This window comes from Symsagittifera roscoffensis, chromosome 5 (assembly GCF_963678635.1).
Source record: "Symsagittifera roscoffensis chromosome 5, txSymRosc1.1, whole genome shotgun sequence".
Taxonomy (NCBI): Eukaryota; Metazoa; Xenacoelomorpha; order Acoela; family Convolutidae; genus Symsagittifera; species Symsagittifera roscoffensis.
This window is the reverse complement of record NC_087066.1, coordinates 16,501,718-16,520,190: the sequence shown is the minus strand read 5'-3', so window position 1 is coordinate 16,520,190 and position 18,473 is coordinate 16,501,718. Positions and strand designations below refer to the sequence as shown.

At 44.9% G+C, this 18,473-nt stretch overlaps 2 protein-coding genes across 2 annotated transcripts in view; one reads left to right on the top strand and one right to left on the bottom strand.

Moving 5' to 3' along the window:
* Positions 1-18,473, top strand: part of LOC134846346 (endoplasmic reticulum-Golgi intermediate compartment protein 1-like) — a 257,558-nt gene that overhangs the window by 183,589 nt on the left and 55,496 nt on the right. The gene's annotated exons all lie outside the window — the stretch shown is intronic.
* The window catches only part of LOC134846298 (soluble NSF attachment protein 29-like), a 35,874-nt gene that overhangs the window by 7,595 nt on the left and 9,806 nt on the right, over positions 1-18,473 (bottom strand). Inside the window, exons 2-3 of the mRNA XM_063863592.1 lie at positions 3,561-3,768; positions 389-546 (exon numbers count right to left, since the gene is read on the bottom strand). Of these exons, the coding sequence (XP_063719662.1) occupies positions 389-546; positions 3,561-3,768 (366 nt within the window). The remainder of the gene's footprint in view (positions 1-388; positions 547-3,560; positions 3,769-18,473) is intronic.

The window sequence follows — 18,473 nt, the reverse complement described above, 5'->3', positions numbered from 1 at the left end:
ATAAGATAACCATTCCAACAAGCCAAAAATTCATATTGTTGTTATGCAATTGTTACGTAGTTCTGATGTAATATACGTTGCTCTAATGCAATTTCGGCTTCAAGATATGGCGGTTTGTTGATTATCCGCCGATTACAATACCCTAGCTCGTTCGAACATTGTAAGAAAATTTAATTAAGGGAAAACGTCTAGTTCCAATTAGAAGTCTCTTGCTCTCTCAAGGAAAATTCACAACGGATTTTAATTTACAGTGAATACGAATAGCATAGCAAGCGAAAAAAGCATGATAGCACATAATGCTAAGAACGCATTTATCGCAACAATTAATCCGCATTTTCAAGTCATGAGTAAAATACTTAGCCCCCCCCCCCCCTAAAAAAAAACTTACATTTGCAGTTTCAACTCCAATCGTTTCTGATTGTTGCATCATCTGAACTGTCCTCTCAGAGCTAGCCACTGATCTCTGCTGTGAGGCAAGTATCTGAGCCTGAATTTGCTCGTAGCTTTGTTTGCCAGTGACTGAATTTGATGACATAATTCTCTCGCCTTAAAATAGTCAATTTCTTAGAGAACACCCTCGAACAATTAGTCGGCTAGGTTTTTATTAAATTTTAGGTATTTCTCGAAAAGATTGTACGGTGTCATGTATATGTTGAATAAGGTTGTCTCAATGTCGAGAGAAATTGATCTGAATCAAATCTGAATTGGTTTGGTTCTTATTTCATGCTAATGCGTTTTAATGAAGATTTTAACTATCATGGTTCTTTTTGAAATTTGAAGTTTGGCTGTTTGAAGTCACTTTCAATGAAAAAAAAATGGTTAAATTCATTTCATTCATCAAACTCCAAAACGAACTTTAGAATAGTTGCGCCATTATTCAAATCTGATTTCATCTCTTATATTTTTGCTTTTCATAAATTTTGCTTTTTATAGACATTTAAAAAAGTTGTAGCCCGAGTGAGATCGACAAAAATTTAAATTCGGTGGTAAATTGGGATTCTAATCTCTCAATTCTCGTGAGCAACTGAAGGTAAAGAAAGGCTTTTCCCACAGCTATCGCAATTTTCTTCCGAAGATAGAACCCCAGGTCCATTCATGAGTCTGAGTCTGACACTTTTCCTACGTCTTTTAGAATCTACAAAAAACTAGCGGTAACCTATGATATACTCAAGGCTATAGACCTATTTTCTTCTCTCAAGCTATAACATTACACTTATTCGCACATGCTTAAGTAGGGTTCAAATTTGCAATACCAGAAAAAAAAAACAAATAAGCTAGTCGGTCATACTAAAGAAGTTTTCGGTTCAAATAGGATTTTCCAAATTTCGAATGTTCCCTGTCATAATCAGCTTTCTCGCAGCAACTGAAAATCAGAACAGCCGAACTCAGAATTGCGGGAAACACGCTAAAAAATACGATCTTGAGTCCAATTGCTATTCGCAATTGGCCGGCATAATTTATTTGAGTAGATTTGTCTTTGTTCCCGTTAGTGAATACAACTATCGATTGAAAAGAGCAGATCAGGGTGACCACTTTTTGAGAAAACATAGTGACTATGACTGTGTTTGCCAGGGTGACCAAATTTCAAAAAAAAAATGAAATTTTTGTCGACCTTTTTTTTAGGTCGACCAAATTGATCGATGTTTTTGGAACCCTGATTCAATGTCAATGACGCCCCCGTCCATCGACCAGCGCACTTTATAGTCGTCGCTAGGTACTGGGCGAGCCCATGTAAACTTCTCGGCCAGTGCCGCTGAATACCTGCATGGCATTTCCTATCTGAAAGAAAAAGCGAAAAAGCTTTGTTGTAAATAGTGACTTTTAGTGACCATAGAAAAAATAGTGACCAATAGTGACTGGTCACTAAAATAGTGACCAAGTGGTCACCCTGGAGCAGACGTTCAATCAAACTACTATCCGACTTGCTCGGGGAAGCTTCTCAATCAACAGATCCGACGGTCCAAAACTACCTGATCGTAACAAACTTCTTGAGTAATATAAAACTTCTTAAGCTTTACTGTATTACTTAATCGCTTTACTGGAGTTGTTGTTACGGTGTCTTGAGCAACTGATTATTTTACTTGAGTGCATTTGGTCCGATTATGTTGATTAAGGTGAGTTTCAGGTAGATCTATCTGCAATGGATCAAAAGTACACTGTGTACCAAAAACTAATCATTACTATAGGTTCCCAACCTTGTTTTCAATCGCGTTCGCGTGCTTTTGGTATGTCTAGACCTAGACACGGGGACGTGCTTATTTCTTTTTAGAGGGGTGGGGCCATTTGGTAGAATCCTTTAAGCTGTAACGATTCTTAAGTTCTATGTCCTCAGCGAACCACGAATTGGCTCCGACTGATTGAAGTGTAAAAACTTAAGAGATAGTGTCTCTGGCCCTTGAGACAATGGCTATAGAGCCCATCACTCTTAACCTCATACTCCACAGTATACCACAAATTTACATGCCATTCTCCTTATGTAATTTGAAACACCAAACTGTCGACACAAAAATCAGTAAAAATAGAATCCAAGACTTTCGCTGAGAAAAAACTTACCTCCAAGTTAATAAAATACAGTCACAAAGTAAAATTATTCTTACAGTACCAATACACTCCTAGCATTTTATGCTAATAGATAAGCTTGGAGAGAAAAGCTGATAGTCATAAACTTTGCTGAAAATTCCATCTGTTCAATGGCATAACTGGCTGGCTAAAATTCTGGTTCAAATTAAATTCAGAAAAGCCTATGTTTTCAAACCTTTGGATATAATTGAAGATTAAAAATAACATTGAGCAAAATCAGGCGGATGGATAACTTTTTGATCTCTTCGAACAAAAAAAGACTTTGAGTCTTTCAAGAAAGTTTAAGAAGCACAATTCCTTTTAAAAACAACAGAAAAAATTGTGGTACCGAACAGCCAAAATCAGTATTTTCCTTTTTAAAACTAGTTGTTCAAAATGAATTCAGCTGTTCGGATAAAACTTTTTTCTGATGACCTGAGAAGAAAATTTGTTTCGCTAGAAGAGACACAAATGTTCCTTTTTGTGCAGCAGAAAAATCAAGAATCGATCCACATGGTTTTGTGTAATTTTCAAAACATCTTATATATTGAGCAAATTCCTCAAACAGTGCGTTTCTCTGAAACAAATTTGGATTCGTATTGGGTCAAAACAGATAACTCATTGGAACCGGTGGAAATTTAAGCAAACTTTCTCATGATCAGTTTTTAGCCTAATTTGCTTGAAACGCAATAGAATTTTTGGTACTCCCTCAAAAACTGCTGCACAATTACTTTTGTTATGTGACTGTAGGTATCAGTTCAATTGATAAGTATTCAATCTTAGAAAAAATGAATCAAAACGGATCAGTGAAATTCAAGTAACTTTTCATGTTGCTATTTCTCGAAACGAATAAGCTTCAATCCCAGAAAATCCTTCAACAATTGATCAACACTCAAAAATTGACTGAAAAAGTTAAATGACTTAGATTTGTTTTCCTATGGCGGAACTGTTTGGGTTTATAATTACAGCAGCAGCGTAAGATGTTTGTTAATGATACCTACTGTAATTATTTTCTGTTTGAGCATGAGGGTAGACCCTGTTGCAATGACCATTCACTGAGCCACTGCCCAGCAATTTCTTGCGAGTGTCTTCCAAACTTTCAGTTTGATCCGATTTTGCTTTCATTTCGCTCGTGGCATTTTGTCTACTGAGTCTCGAACTGAACGATGAACTGTTCCAATATTCTTCATCTTCATCGTCGTCTTCTGTGTGCCATTCCGCCGGATGACACAGTATAACCTTCCCGCGACAGAAATAAAAGTGACTAAAGGCCTTACGAACAGAAAAGTGTTGCGACGGAGGGTCAGAATGTTCTGGAATTTTTATTTTTAAAATTTCGATTTGAAGGAGAACATTTCTGAGAAATAGAAAAAAGACGGCCATTTTGAATAAAATAGAGAAAAATCAGAACGACGCCATATTTTGTGACGAACGGTTGTATCCGAGACGAGAAAATTACGGAGCCTCTTATCGTGGTAATAACACACGATAAGGACCTTAGTGACGGATATTTGTGGAGACGGAGGCTTCAGTGGGGGGAAGAGAGATACCACGGAACCCTCCCGGGACACGAAATATAGGAGATAAGAGTGTTGTCTCAAGAAAATCACGGGAGCGGAGGCTTGGTCCCCCAGAGACTGTTATATGTGAAGGGACTGTGTAAACTAGCCATAACAGTTGCTGTAATGTCCTAGATCTGAATTAAACACCGTTATTATTTAATATTTCAGAGCATGAGTAGATAGAGAAAGGAAAAGGTCAATCCATCTCCAATGGATTTAATATAAAACTGTCACACAAAAACATATAGAAATAGGTGGTTCGAGCCGTGTTTTTAATGACAATCACGTAGTCTGAGGATCCGAGACTCAGCTATGTGGTTGTGTTCGCATGCAAACGAAAGCTGATCAAAAGTCGTTTGACTGATGGCCTAAAAATAGTAACTTTTTACTTTGCCCTAGACAGACCAGAAAATCAACTGGCAAGGTCGAGACGGTGAAAAACGAGTGGAATTAAGGTAACTGACGCCTGCCAGTCGTCAATAGGTACTTTTTCTACGCTCCGTCGCTGTGTGATATTTGGGCGAATGTTACATAGACGTTTTTATGGCGCTCCTGGGTGGGCCTGTTAAAGGCATGAAACCATCATGATCAGCAAGCGTTTCAGCGACGTACCCTCCGCTCCGGGCGTATGCCCGAGTTAGAGGCCTTAATGACCGTTTTCGTACTAGGGGGAAGGTGCGTACCCCTCCGTCTAGTACGATTTAGCTTTTTAACTTAGTTAACACCGAAAATTCCGGGGGTCGGAGGGTTAGGTGGGAAATCTAGAGCCCGCTTGTCCTGAGGTCCCAGGACCAAAAACAATTAAAGAGAAAGCGTAAAACCAAACAAAAAAATAGTGTATAACCAAGAAAAAGCCAAAAATAATTATTTAAAAACAAAAAAAAGTACAAAAAACAGTAAAAAATCCAAAAAAGACCAAAAACAGTAAAAAAAAAAAAAAAAAAAAAAAAACATAAAGTGACAGTTTATATGTTATTTCCGGACGAGATGTGATCTGACCTTCCTATTTGTTGTTGTTTCAGATTGATTTATATCGTTTCTGATAGAGAGATTGTGTGTTTTGGTGAAGGGTTGGGTACCCTCCCTCGAGTGTAATTTGAGTGTTTAAGCACGTTAATGGTGATTTTGCCGGTGACCGGAGGGTAGAGTGGCAGGCTGATCAACGTGTTCCACACTCAACAGGGACATCAAGGACAACATCCGCAACGACTGTTGGGTATCGTTGAAGCAATTTTAGTATCGTTCGGGTACTATTTCCTTAAAACTTAAGTGGTGGGGGGCACGATTGGCGCGGTCCGATTGTACCCTCCATCGATTACAAATTTCCGAGTTAAGGGTCTTAATTCGAATATTTTGGTGCAAAGGAGGGTATAGTACTATTTATTAACGACTATTTATAGATTATTGTCCTTACTATATATTACTTATCTCCTATTTAGACCCAAGGAACACCCATTTTTTGTCGAAAATTACCAATTTTCGACCAAACTGTAGACCCCCAAATTTTCGGAGATCCGAGCTTTTCCGATAGGCAAAAAGCTTTTATATAGAGAGTAGCCACGTAGTTCGATCCCCTTTATTAAAGAAACCGCGTGAGCAAAGATTCAGTAGAAGTTAGGAAAACGAGAATTTTTCGACCAAAATTTTGATAATTTTCTGTATTTTGTCAATCTGTTTTGGGGATCGATTTTTTGAGTTTTTAGAGTTAGAGCAATAAAATTTTTTGCGTTAGGAGCGTGCTAGCATAACGTGCTCGGTTACTAGAGAAATTTTTGGATAACCCTCCGAGTAGCTCCGTGGATAGAGCTAACGACTTAAGGTTTGGAAAAGGAAGGAATCGGAGGGTCCAAATTTGATAGTTTTTGGCCAAATTTTTGTTTCTAAACCAATTTTGGTCCGGTTTTTTGCATTATTCCAGTGCCGTACAGGGCTACTACGCTCATTTCAAGTATTTTTAGGCACTTTCGACCGGAATTGCGAAAAAAGTCTTTCAGATCCTACACAGGTGGTGAAAAAGGCCATTTTGACGAACGCGTTTTTGGCGATTTCTCAAAGACTAGTTATCCGATCGGGATAATTTTGGTACCATAAGTCGACGTTTTTGACCACTTTTCCGAATCGCAACCGTTTTTGGGTTGATTATTTCGGAAAAGAAAAATTTTTTAGAATTTGTAGGTTCGGAGGGTCCAAGTAACGGGCAACCCTCCGAGCGGCAGAAAATTTTATCAAAACATCCTTTTATTCAACTGGGAAGGTTGACCGTGTCAGCCAACCTAGTTTTAAGTCAGGTAGACCGCTTTCAGAGGCTTTACTGCGGTGATCTAACCCTTTTTCTTGATTTTGGGGGAACCCTCCGAAGTGACCCTCCGGAGTCAGCTAAGCCCTTTAGCAACCCTCTTTAGTGGGAAATTTCCACGAGATCACCCTAAGAGGTTGAAACAGCTCCCCCTAGAACCCTTAGCTTATTTCGACGCTTTTTGAAGCTAGTAGGAGAACCTTCCAAGTGAGATCAGAAAATTTGAAAATTTTGGAGGTACCCTCCGAAGTGACCCTCCGGAGCGTATTAAGCATCTTATTGACCCTCCTTAGTAAATTTAGGGGGACCCTCCGAAGTAGCTTGGGTGATTAAGATACCCTCCTAAGTAACTTGAGTGATTGAGGTACCCTCCGAGGTAACCCTCCAGAGTGTCTTAAACCTTCTAGCGACCCTCCTTGTAAGAGACTTGAGTAAACCTTCTGTGGCAATTTGGGAAACGGAAAATATCCATTTAATTAGGATCATATTAGGATATTAGGCGTGCTTATCAGGATCATAAGAATCCATTCTGACCCGGAAATTCGTGATCAACTTTGGATTCTATATTGGGTGTATTAGAAGTACCCGAACAAAATTTTTTTTTGATTGTGATTTTGGTTGAGTGGTTGCCTTGAGCCACTTAATAGGAAAGTTCGGGCAATCCGGGAACAAATAAAGGAAGACCTCGGTGGGTGTATTAAGCAAATACACACCCACTTGAGAAGAAGAATTGTTCCCTACTCTCGTGCACTTGGAGCAGTCCGAGTGTGGGAGAGCTTTTTCATAGATTTGACGAATTTTCGACCAAGAGGTTGCCTTGAGCTACTTAGTAGGACAGCTCGGGCAATCGCAGGACACCTAAAAGAAGACCTCGGTGGGTGTATTAGGCAAATACACACCCACTTGAGAAGACTGTGTCCTGGGCTTCGTTCTTTCGGATCGTTCCGATTGGGGGAAGTCTTTTTCTTTAAGACTAAGTTTTATTTATCTATTTCTGAATCATCACTGCTTTTTATCGAAGATTGTTTAATTTTAACAAAGCAGTGACTTGATAAATTGTGTGGCGATAAATTGATACTGACAAAAGGTCGCTGTCACCTGTAGGATATTCTTATCTGATTATCGATTGTGTGTTGTGTGTCGATTATATCTTGTGGAAACTTAGTGATACTGTTATACTATACAACCGGGTTAAGTCAGCATTATATCAATACTGGGTAGACCCTGTGTGTAACTTTAGCTGAGTCACTAATTTAGTCGTGAGAGATCTAAGAGACATTTTGATACTGACGGAATCGAGTAGGCAGCGTTAAGTGATTTAACTAAATCTTGTTTGTGGTACGTTTGCATTGCCATCAAATTACGAATACTTTCATTTTGTACAAAACTATGCAGCGCAGGGACTCGTTAGGATCGACTACTAAAATTCCCAGGCTAAGCAAGGGAAGCACGCGGAAATTTAGAACTAGGCGTAGCCAAACCTCGTTTAGCAGCGCTTCCGACGCGTTTGCTGAAGACGAATCGACTAAAGGTCAACCTGATCTTTCAGTGATCGAAATGAGACTAAGGAGCGAGAAAAACCTTGATGGCAATCAAGGGCGGAGCGCCGAGGCCGAGCCTGCGAGCGAAACGCCGGTGGATCCCTTTGACGAAGGGGAGCGAACGCTCATTCGACCCGACTTTGAGCCAGACGGGGTCCTCGAACGAGAGGAAGTCGAGAGGACAGAGGAGACCTCGGAGCGTTCCGAGGTCGAACCTCGGGAGGAAGTGTTGTACAGGGGAGTGTCCAGATCAGAGACTAAGAGCTATAAATGGAGAAAGGAACCTTCACATCTGACAAGTGCACACTCATCCTTGGCCAAACAGAGTAACAACGCGATGATGTCGAGTATGAGTCCGGGTGAAGAGCAGACGTTCTCGAAGGCCAAGAAGAGTTGGAAGTCCTTGTACGACGAACGCATGGCGTCACTACCAACTGTAGGTTTGACTTCCAGGGACGACTACCCGGAGATAACCCATCCGGATGTGAACTTCACACCGTGCCCAAGGAACGACATGAGCAGGGAGGCATCTTCTGCCTCGCCGACCAGGCCTATGTCAGATGGGATAACGATGGGAGCATCATCAACGTTTGACAGACTGATGACGTCAATGCACAAGCAAAAGGGCGGTGCGTCATCAAGTACTAGGCTACAGCCACAGTTGACCTCGTCTTCTCTGGGGCTAACCCCGCCACTGGGGGCAGCTGGTGACATAAGTGATATGTTCGCTGGTGTGATGAATGGCCTGGATGAATTGAGGCGAGACATGACTAAGCGGATAGATCAAGTTGACGAGAGAGCTCACCATGGTCGAGAGAATTTGAAAGATGAGCTAACGCACATGAAGTCGCAAGCGAGGTTTGATCAGGCTCAATTGATTCGTGACACCGATCAATGCCTGGCCGAGAGCCTGGCTCAGGCAAACAAAGAATCAGAGGAAAGAGAGGCTAGGATGACAAGAGAGATCGAGCGATTGTTGAATGATCATGATATTACCTACGCCCAAACGATGACTGGCCTGGAAAGGAGGTTGGACGCCAAATCTGACTTGATGATGCGGAAGCTTGACGCGATCCTGAATGGGAATAATTGGCAGGAGCATTCCAACTCAAGGGAGCGCTCACGCCATGCGAATGTTGGAGATGGTACGGGCAACAGTGCCAGAGCCCAGCAAGGCTCGAGAACGAACTACGAACATAGAAACAAGGAGCGGCCAAGGGCAGCCCCGCAGAGGCCTGGCTGGACAAATCCAGTCCCACCGGAGGCAGATGCCACCCCGGAGACAAGATTGCCAACCGTGCCACAAGTCAGTTCAGTACCAGATCTGACTACAGTCTCACAAGACACAACGATGTATGCCTCGATGTTTGAGCCTCTGAACAGATCTCTTGAAACATTCATCACCAAGCTCTCGAAGTCAACCGAGAGAGGAGAGAGGTCAAGAAGAACACTGAAAAAGCCGAAGTCATATAAAGACGAGTCAGACGGCTGCATTGATACTTGGATAGAGGTGATGAAGTTACACTTTGAGGAAGAGAATCTCTCCAAGAAACAAGAGTGCAGCGCGCTGACGAGCAACCTAGAGGGTACTGCATTAAATTGTGTAATGGCGAAAAGAGCCAATGAGAGAGACAGCGCTCGCAAGATATTCGACATCCTGCTGAATCGTTTCGGCTCTGGAGTACAAGGGCACCAGGCCATGGTGAAGTTCGAGAAGAGGCGTCAGAGAGATGAAGAATCAATAGATAAATTCTTGGACGACCTTGAATTGCTCAGGAGGAGGAGCAACCCGGATGAGAGAATATCCGAACGAAACTTGGCGATCGCTTCGAAGTTCATGGATGGTGTAAGGAGTGAGGAGTTGAAGACGATGTTGGCCACTCACTTCACCCTGTCGCTTGACCAGGTACCCACGCCCGACGACTTGCGTATGAAGTCACGCGAGTATTTACTGATAAAACCGAGGGCGCAAAACCGTTACAGCAATTATGGCAACTATAGCGGGACAAACACTGGTGCGAATTCCAGTTGGTACAAACCTCGCGATGACATGGACAAGAGGAGGTCGTGTGCGAATTGTGGTTCGATGGACCATCACGTTTCTGCGTGTTCTGCATACAAACAGAACATGAAGGCCATAGGCTACTTTCTCGAGGACGCTGACGCGACCGACGAGGATCATGAAGAGTACGTGAGAGGGCTCATCATGAAATATGGTCCGAGGTGTTTCTTCTGTAATTTGGAGGGACACTTCAAGTCGGATTGTACTCAATTTTGGGACGCAGTAGCGGACGCGAAACATCCCCGCCACGAAGAGGCGCTTTCGGGTGTCAAGGCCAGTCGAGCACGTCTGATGAACGAGGCTGAATCTCGGAGAAAGGAAACGACACCGAGCACCTTTGCGACCAAAAAGGTTAAGACATGGCCTGACGAGGTGGTAGCCTCGAACCTCGAAGCAGAGTCGTCTAGTCCACTCAAGGTGGATTACGGCCTGGCGGCAAGGACAGCGCTGCAGAATGTCAAACAGCACCTTGCCACGAAAGAAGTGGAGCAATGGGTAAGGTCGGAGCTGGAGAGCACAGATCTTCGGGAAAGTCTTAATGTCCTGAGTAAGACGACAAGAGCAGAAGATGAAAAAGAGCCCAAGAAACAGGGACTAAAACTGAACGTTATATCTGGCAAGACTTTCGGCATGACGAAGGCAGGGACCAAAATAATGTCTATCATCTCAGTCGCAGGGCACCAGGTGGTCAAGAACCTGAGCGAGCCATCCGAGATTACACTGGTCCACCTGGACATCTATGCCGACTACCTGAAGGAGAAGGATCCCAAACTGGACTCCAGGGCAGTGCGAGCGCTGCTCACAACGGGAGGTCCGAGGCTGATGAAAGTGGACGGACATTATATCGATGTCCATGGCCCTTACCCGATTCTGATGAATGTGGATGGCATCAATATCTACACGAAAGCTCACATAACTGATGCGAACGATCAGGTTGGCCGGATATACATTGGTCAAGAGGAGCTGAAGGTCAGACGAATCGGACACAACGCGATGCTCGAGCAAGATGCTGTGCATATTGGTTGCGAGGCAGATCTGGCCGCACACGTTCTGGACGTGCAAGGCAGACAGCTTTCAGTAAAGGGACTGCTAGACACGGGAGCAGTAGTCAGTGTCATGCCAGTCAAAACTTGGACCGACATGGGTTTTGAGAGGTCGGATCTCATACCGACAAACATCAGGTTGGCAGCTGCCAATCAGGGAGCGATCTATGTCACCGGGCGAACCCCGATCATCTCACTGCAGCTCGGAGGGAGACATCTTTGGATGAGCTTCCTAGTAGTAGAGAATTTGGACGAATCCGACCAGTTCATCCTAGGGAGGGATTTCGTTCGCAACTTTGACGTCACGATTGATCTCAATGACGGATTGATTAGGATCAAGGATCCTGAAAGAAAGTATGAGAAAAGACCCCTTAATAAGATATTAATTAATCAGGCCAAGGTGCCGATTTTTCTGGATCGAAAAGTTAGATTAAAACCGAACCAAGCCGTAGTAGCGACGTTTAGGATGAGGAACTTGAATGAACTCAGCAATGACAGACAGGTGTGTCTGGTACCAAATCCAAACAGTAAAAGCTCGGCTATTTTAGGAAGAAGCTTCTCACTCACTCAGAGCGGACTGTGTGTGAGTGTGTTATTGAACACAGAAGCAACAACAGTGACAATACAGAGGGGAAAGAAACTTGGCTACGCTTTGCCTCTGAACACAGATTTTCTGAGTGTGGAAAACTTGAAGAAGTTTGACGTAACTAAATGTCCATTACATGCGAACCAAGAATGTATAATGAAAAGAGTAATTGAATTGAAATCTTCTAGGAAATTGTTTTCAATGAAGTCGGAAACAGATGATGGGCTGTCTAGTTGTTCCAACTTTCCTGAGAGACCGACGGAAGCAGAGTTAGCAGAGAATAGGCCTGTCCTACCTGAGATAGAGCATCTGAAGGGTAAAATATCCGACAAGGAACTAGATTCGCTCAGGGCGGTGCTAAATCGGAACGCAGACGTTTTTTCGAAACATAAGGCCGACATAGGTTGTTGCAATTTTGTAGAGCACGAGATTGAGATAGAAGAGGGCTCGGTACCTCATAGGGAAGGGGCGAGAAGAATGACCCCAAACAAGTCAGAAGCGTGTAGGAAGGAAATCGAGATGTTAATGGAGTACGACATGATCGAGCCGTCGAAGTCCCCATGGGCTTGTGGCGTGGTCATGGCAAAAAAGAAAGGGGGACAACTCAGATTTTGTTGCGATTTCCGTTATCTGAACGCAGTGACTATAAAGGACGCATATCCGATTCCCCGCATCGATGAGAGCCTATCCAAGCTGGGAGACGCCAAGTTCTTCACGACGTTGGATTTGGGCTCAGCATTCTGGCAAGTGCCGCTCAGAAAGCAAGATCGAGAGAAAACAGGCTTCGCTTGTGAGCTGGGACTGTTCCAGTGGAAGAGGATGCCATTCGGATTGTGCAACGCGACAGCCACATTCCAGCGACTGATGGCTCAGGCACTCACGAGCGTTACTAAAAAGTATGGGAATCTCATCATGTGTTATGTCGATGATGTAGTGATCGCGACACCAACCTTGGAAGACCACATCGAGAGGTTGGAAGAGGTGTTTTCTTGCATGAAGCAGGCGGGTCTGAAATGCAAACCCTCTAAGTGCGAAATCCTCAAGGACTCCATAAAGTATCTGGGCCGCCTGGTTGACAAACATGGAGTGAGACCAGACCCCGAAGCGGTTGAAGCGGTGCTGACCTGGAAGGCACCTAAAACAGATACACAGTTGATGAGTTTTCTGGGATTCGCCAATTATTATCGCGAGTTCATCAAGGGGTATGCTGACAAAATATACCCCATGCAGAAGTTGATGAGAAATAAGGGCAAAAAGTTCACCTGGACTGATGAGGCACAAGTCTCATTTGAAAACATCAAACGCGAACTTTGCGAGGCACCGGTCCTCGGCATGCCAACGGAGAAGGGGATGTTCGTGCTGGACACGGATGCATCAGTGGTTGCGATATCAGGCATACTTCACCAAGAGCAGGAGTGGAACGGGAGAACGGTTCTTCGTCCGATAGCTTATGGAAGTAAAGTCCTGAGTGACACTGAGATGAAGTACGGCGCACCAAAAGCGGAGATGTTTGCTGTGATCACGTTTGTGGAAAAGTACAGGGCCTACTTGGGGAGTGCTCCCTTCAAGTTGCGTGTGGACAATCGTGCCCTTGCCTGGCTGAAAACCTATTCGATGGACCAGAGCTACATTGGTCGTTGGATCGTGCGCTTGGATGGATACCACATGATCATAGAGCACCGTACCCGTGACAAGCACCAGAACGCAGATAGCCTCAGCAAAAAGACAGAATTTTATGAGCGCCTCGAAGAGAAGCAAGCTAACCAATCAGAGATCAAAGACGGGTTTTCCTTTCTGGACAAAGAAACCTATGATGAGCTGCCACTTACTAGGTGGTTAGACAAATCAGGACATCCTATACCTGGACACCCTGACCTTCCAGTGGAGACGGCTGCGGAGATAAAGCTTTTAGCCAGAGGCGAACCCGTTCCGTTGGATCTGCTAGTCCGATCCAACTTGGTACAGCAAGAACTGACCAGGCTGGGTATAAACAGCATCGCTTTATTGAATAAGACGGTGAACGTGGCGCCGGACGTCATGGGAAAACTCCGTGACTTGTTGGATAGGGAAGTGGATAGGCATGATCGTGAATGGAGGGAAACCATGCAGAGGTTGACTGTCACCGAGAGAACAGAGAAGAGGCCAGTGTCCATTCGCAGCCGAGGCGTTGAACGGGATTGCAGGTCGATCGTCAATCAGCTGGTGACCTCGATGCCGAAAGAAGTATTGTTGAGAACTTCGTTCACTGAATATGGAACATCGAATCAAAACCAAGCTACTGAGGAAGTCAGGATCAAGTCGAAATCTAGCTTCACGAGGAGAGTGCACTTCACGGATGCGAAAGAGGAATACGAGCCAAGCCCAGATTGTTCGTCCCTGGACGAGACAATGTCCGGGGAGTCTGACACCTTCGATCCAGTCAAGGACGACTTGTCTGAGAAGTCAAACGCCTTTGAGCCCGTGCAGGACAACTTGTCCGGGGAGAGGTTGACTAGACTACCTAGGGACAGAATTTTGTCCGGGGAGTCGGGTTCAAGGCGACCGATGGACAGAGTTTTGTCCGGGGAGTCGAGAAACATCTCAAACAACTTGGAATATGATGTTGGAGAATCGGTCGACTCAAGTGTTGATTCGGGACCCCAGTCCGGGGACAACACGTCTGAAACAACTTCCAATTCCGACATGTCAGAGATTGCGATCCACTCCTTATTGGTAGACTGGAAGCAGCGTGGGCTGGACCGGGAAATACATCAGGATCCAGACAGGGACAGATACACCTCAGATGAAGAGGGCACTGTGGTAGACAATGCCGCAGACGAGCTCGAACTGATAGCAGTTTCAAAACGCCCAACCAGATTGCTGCCACATAGTACGGTCGTCCGTACCAATCTGGAACCATCTGTGCAAGAAGCGACGCCTTTGAAAAAGATATGGTGTGTCAAGTTGATGGACGATGCTCATGCTCCGGAGATAATGAGTGGGCAAATGAACGTGGTGAAGACGTATTTGAAAGCCAGGTACAGGCTGTCGGATCTCCTGAGGGCTCAACGAAATGATAGAATGACGAGCAGTCTGAAAAGATGGATCGAGAATGGAGCACCTGACAAGGGAGACTTGGAAGAAGACAGCTACAAAATCCTGAAGCAGTTTTACCTGAAGAGAAAAGACTTGTTGTACCTGAATAAGGACGGAATCGTAGCCTGTAAGCGCAAGGAGGAGGACAAGGTCCTTTATAAATACAACTCAATAGTGCTACCACAGTTGTACCAGACTGAGTTGCTCTTTCGCTCACATGATCAGATGGGACATCAAGGCGTAGACAAAGTGTATAACAGGATACAAAAACGATTCGAATGGCCGGGGTTGAAGAAGGCTTGTGAGAAATGGATAGCCGCATGCCTGTCTTGTCAACAGGCAAAGGATCCCAGGAAACTAAGGTTCCCCCTACAGTCGATAGAATCGTCAGGTTTCAACGAAGTGGTGCAAATTGATCACCAGAAAATCTGCATGACAGCAACGGGCTATAATCAGGTGCTGGTAATGATCGACCATTTTACGAAGTATGCGGAGGCGGCACCCTGCATGACAGCATCGGCAGAAGAAACGTGCGATCATTTGATAAACGTGTGGATAGCAAGGCATGGCTGCCCCATCACGTTCCAATCTGACAATGGCAAAGCATTCGTAGGTGATCTCACGAAAGAGTTAATGAAAAGGTCGCAGGTAGCGCAGGCCCACTCGACCACTTATCACCCGCAAACGAATGGCCTAGTCGAGAGGCAGAATCGCACACTGGTATCCATGTTGAGAGTCTACTGCTCACGCTACATGGATGACTGGGACAAGCACTTACCGCAAGTGATGGGTGCTTACAACAGCACGGAGCATTCCACCACGGGAATAAGTCCGCATATGATGCTGACGGGTCATGAAAAAGCACTCCCGTTAACGTTCTTCTACCCTGAATATGAAGGGAAGAGGACAGCACCGCAAACGTACGTGCGGGACGTTATTAGAAGACAACAGGACCTCAATGACTTATGCAGGAGGAATACGCAACAGGCGCAAATTAGACAAAAAAGGAGGTTTGATAAAAGAACAGCCGATGCAAAAGCCTACTCAGTTGGCGATTATGTCTGGGTGTTCCAGGAAGTGGTTCCACCAAAAGGAACCAAGAAACTATTAAAGAAATGGCGTGGTCCATTTCAAATAACAGAGGTGCATCAAGGAGGTCGTTTTTATCGGCTGAGCACCGGAAGAGCGGCTCATTACGAGAATATCAAACCACACAACGCCTCGTCCGAGGATTGGTGCATCCCAGCGGACATGCAAGAGGGAGACTATTTAATAGTGGATCCTGCTTGTGAAGTGAATGAAAGGGGTACTCGCGACAAGAACGACGGCAATGAGATGGTGGACAATTGTGATCTACCACTGGATCTCGAGTTGACTGAGCGAGTAGAGGTGGACGATGAAACTCTACCCTATGCCGAAGAAGACTGGGATTGCCCGGAACAAACCGAAATTGACAAAGGAATACAGCCTGACTTTCCGCTCACTATGGAGACACGCCAAAGTAAGAGGGGAAAAAACCAGAAGAAATACAATCCGTATGGCGAGGACTTCGTTGTAGACCGGATAGTAGTGAGTGATGTCATAGACTCGCTGGTGGGGCTGGACGAAGTAGCGATGCTAGAAGAAATCGACCTTGTGAACGATATGGATCAAGATTGGATCGACGATCGATCAGAACCGGAAGTGGAGTTCGAACCAGAAGCGGAACAGACACATGAGCAAGAACTAACAAACTTGCGCGTGCTCGAATGGCTCCACGATCTGCCGACAGATCCAAAAGAGACGATCCTGACGATTCAGGACGTCGACAGAGACGGCGTCAAATACATCAGTCATGACAATACCGAGTCCAACTGGGTCGCCCCAGATGGTCCTCTACGTGTTCCACAATCCAACCTCGGTCTCCTAGACTTTGGGCGATCGACGGGGACGTCGATGGATATTTTTGTCCGGGGAGTGGGGGTAGGACTCACCCACACCGAAAATCTCATAATAAAAAAATTGAAATCGGCAAGGGAAACCGGAGAACTAGAGACAGAGGGCGAGAATGCTAAGAAACCACCTTTTGGACGAATCTTTGAATCGTATTTTGATCTCCCGAACCACTATTCGAACAATATCGTTATAACGGACAGCGATTTCATACTCACGGAACGCACGTGCGCCATAGCGATAACTGCGGACGTAAGCTTCAAAACAGCACTAGCGGCCGACTTTAAAAGAGAGTACAAGAATATCGAGTTTTTGTGGAAACAGAGACCGGGTGTAGGAGGAATGATAGCGTTGCCCCCTGTTGCATCACAGATACCAGGGAAATATTTGTGTTTTTTGGTTACGAAAGCTACTGATAGGCAACACGTGAATCCGGAGAGCTTGGTGTTGGCCTTGACTCGACTTAGGGATTTCCTGGTTGAGAGAGGTGTGACCTCTCTCTCGTTGCCAGTTTATGATCCCAATAGGGGAAAGCTACATCCGAGAGAGTTGTATGCTCTTGTGCATGTGATATTTTCAGAGACTGACATAGAGGTTTACTTACATAAAAAATACTATCTGAGCATATGCTAAGAATTGCGCTCGGCGATAAGTGGTTTTTATTAAGTTGCTCGATAAGAATTAGAGTCAAGTTTTAGATTAGGTTAGGTCTTAGGTACAGTATTAGGGATTAGGTTTTTATGTGATGTTTATGTGATGTTTATGTTATGTTATTGTGATGTTATGTTTTATGTTAGTGTCATAAAAGACCTGGGGCACCCCAGGTCATCAAGGTGACAGCGTACATTCATGCTACTCTGACGAAAGTAAAGGTGGACGATCCACCTTGGTGCTAAAATTTTAAATCAGAATTGAAAAAGAGAATTTCAATGGAGAGTTTTAGAGAATTGATTGATGTTGCATCTTAAAATGATGATTCTAAGTCGCGACCTGTCTTTTAGATCTTGATTGATCGGAAATTGTTTACTGACACTGAATCAGAAGAGATTACACGAAGAATCAACACGAAAAGAAATGGGAGATACTAACGAACTCATGGAATTCCTCTCAGCGAGTCTAGGAGCGACTCTAGACGAGATCTATCAGCGGCTGATCGATTGTGACTTCACACGAGAAGACCCGGGGTTGGCGATGTTTGTGGTCGCACTCCTCAATGCACTGGGAAGAGAGGGTCGAGGGAATCGCCCTACGGAAGTAGTGTTGATGTTGGCCTTCGGTGAGTCCGGGACCGCCGAGAGAGGCCGAAACCGATTGATGAGATGGAGGCGCGGAGAAATGTCCGGCCACGACCTGGCTCGTGAGCCGGGACTAGGCGAGCAAAGGGACCACCGGCTAGGTGAGATGCCCTTACCTGTCCAACCTGCGCAGCCATTAATCGGAGCGAAGAGACAGCGTGATGGGCCAGGCCCGTCACACTCGGTCGACTCTCCAACAGCTGCTCCTCCCCTGAAGAGAGTGAGAGTGAGCGAGATAGAGATCCAGACGTCGGAAACGATTGAAACACTGGAGAAGAAGGAGAGGGACCAGAGTGAGCTGTGTGCCAAACTTCAGGAGTACAGGACCATAGCTCGGGAGAGAGACGAATGGAAAAAGAAATTCGAAGATCTGCAGGTGGCCTACAAGGAGGATGAGATAAAGCACCTGAAGGAGCTGTATATGGCGAAGGTGAGCCAAGTGTCACCGGAAATCCTGGCGAGCATGAGGTCCTCGGAGGGATCTAACGACACACGCCCCAGGACAACCGCGCAGGAGCTGTG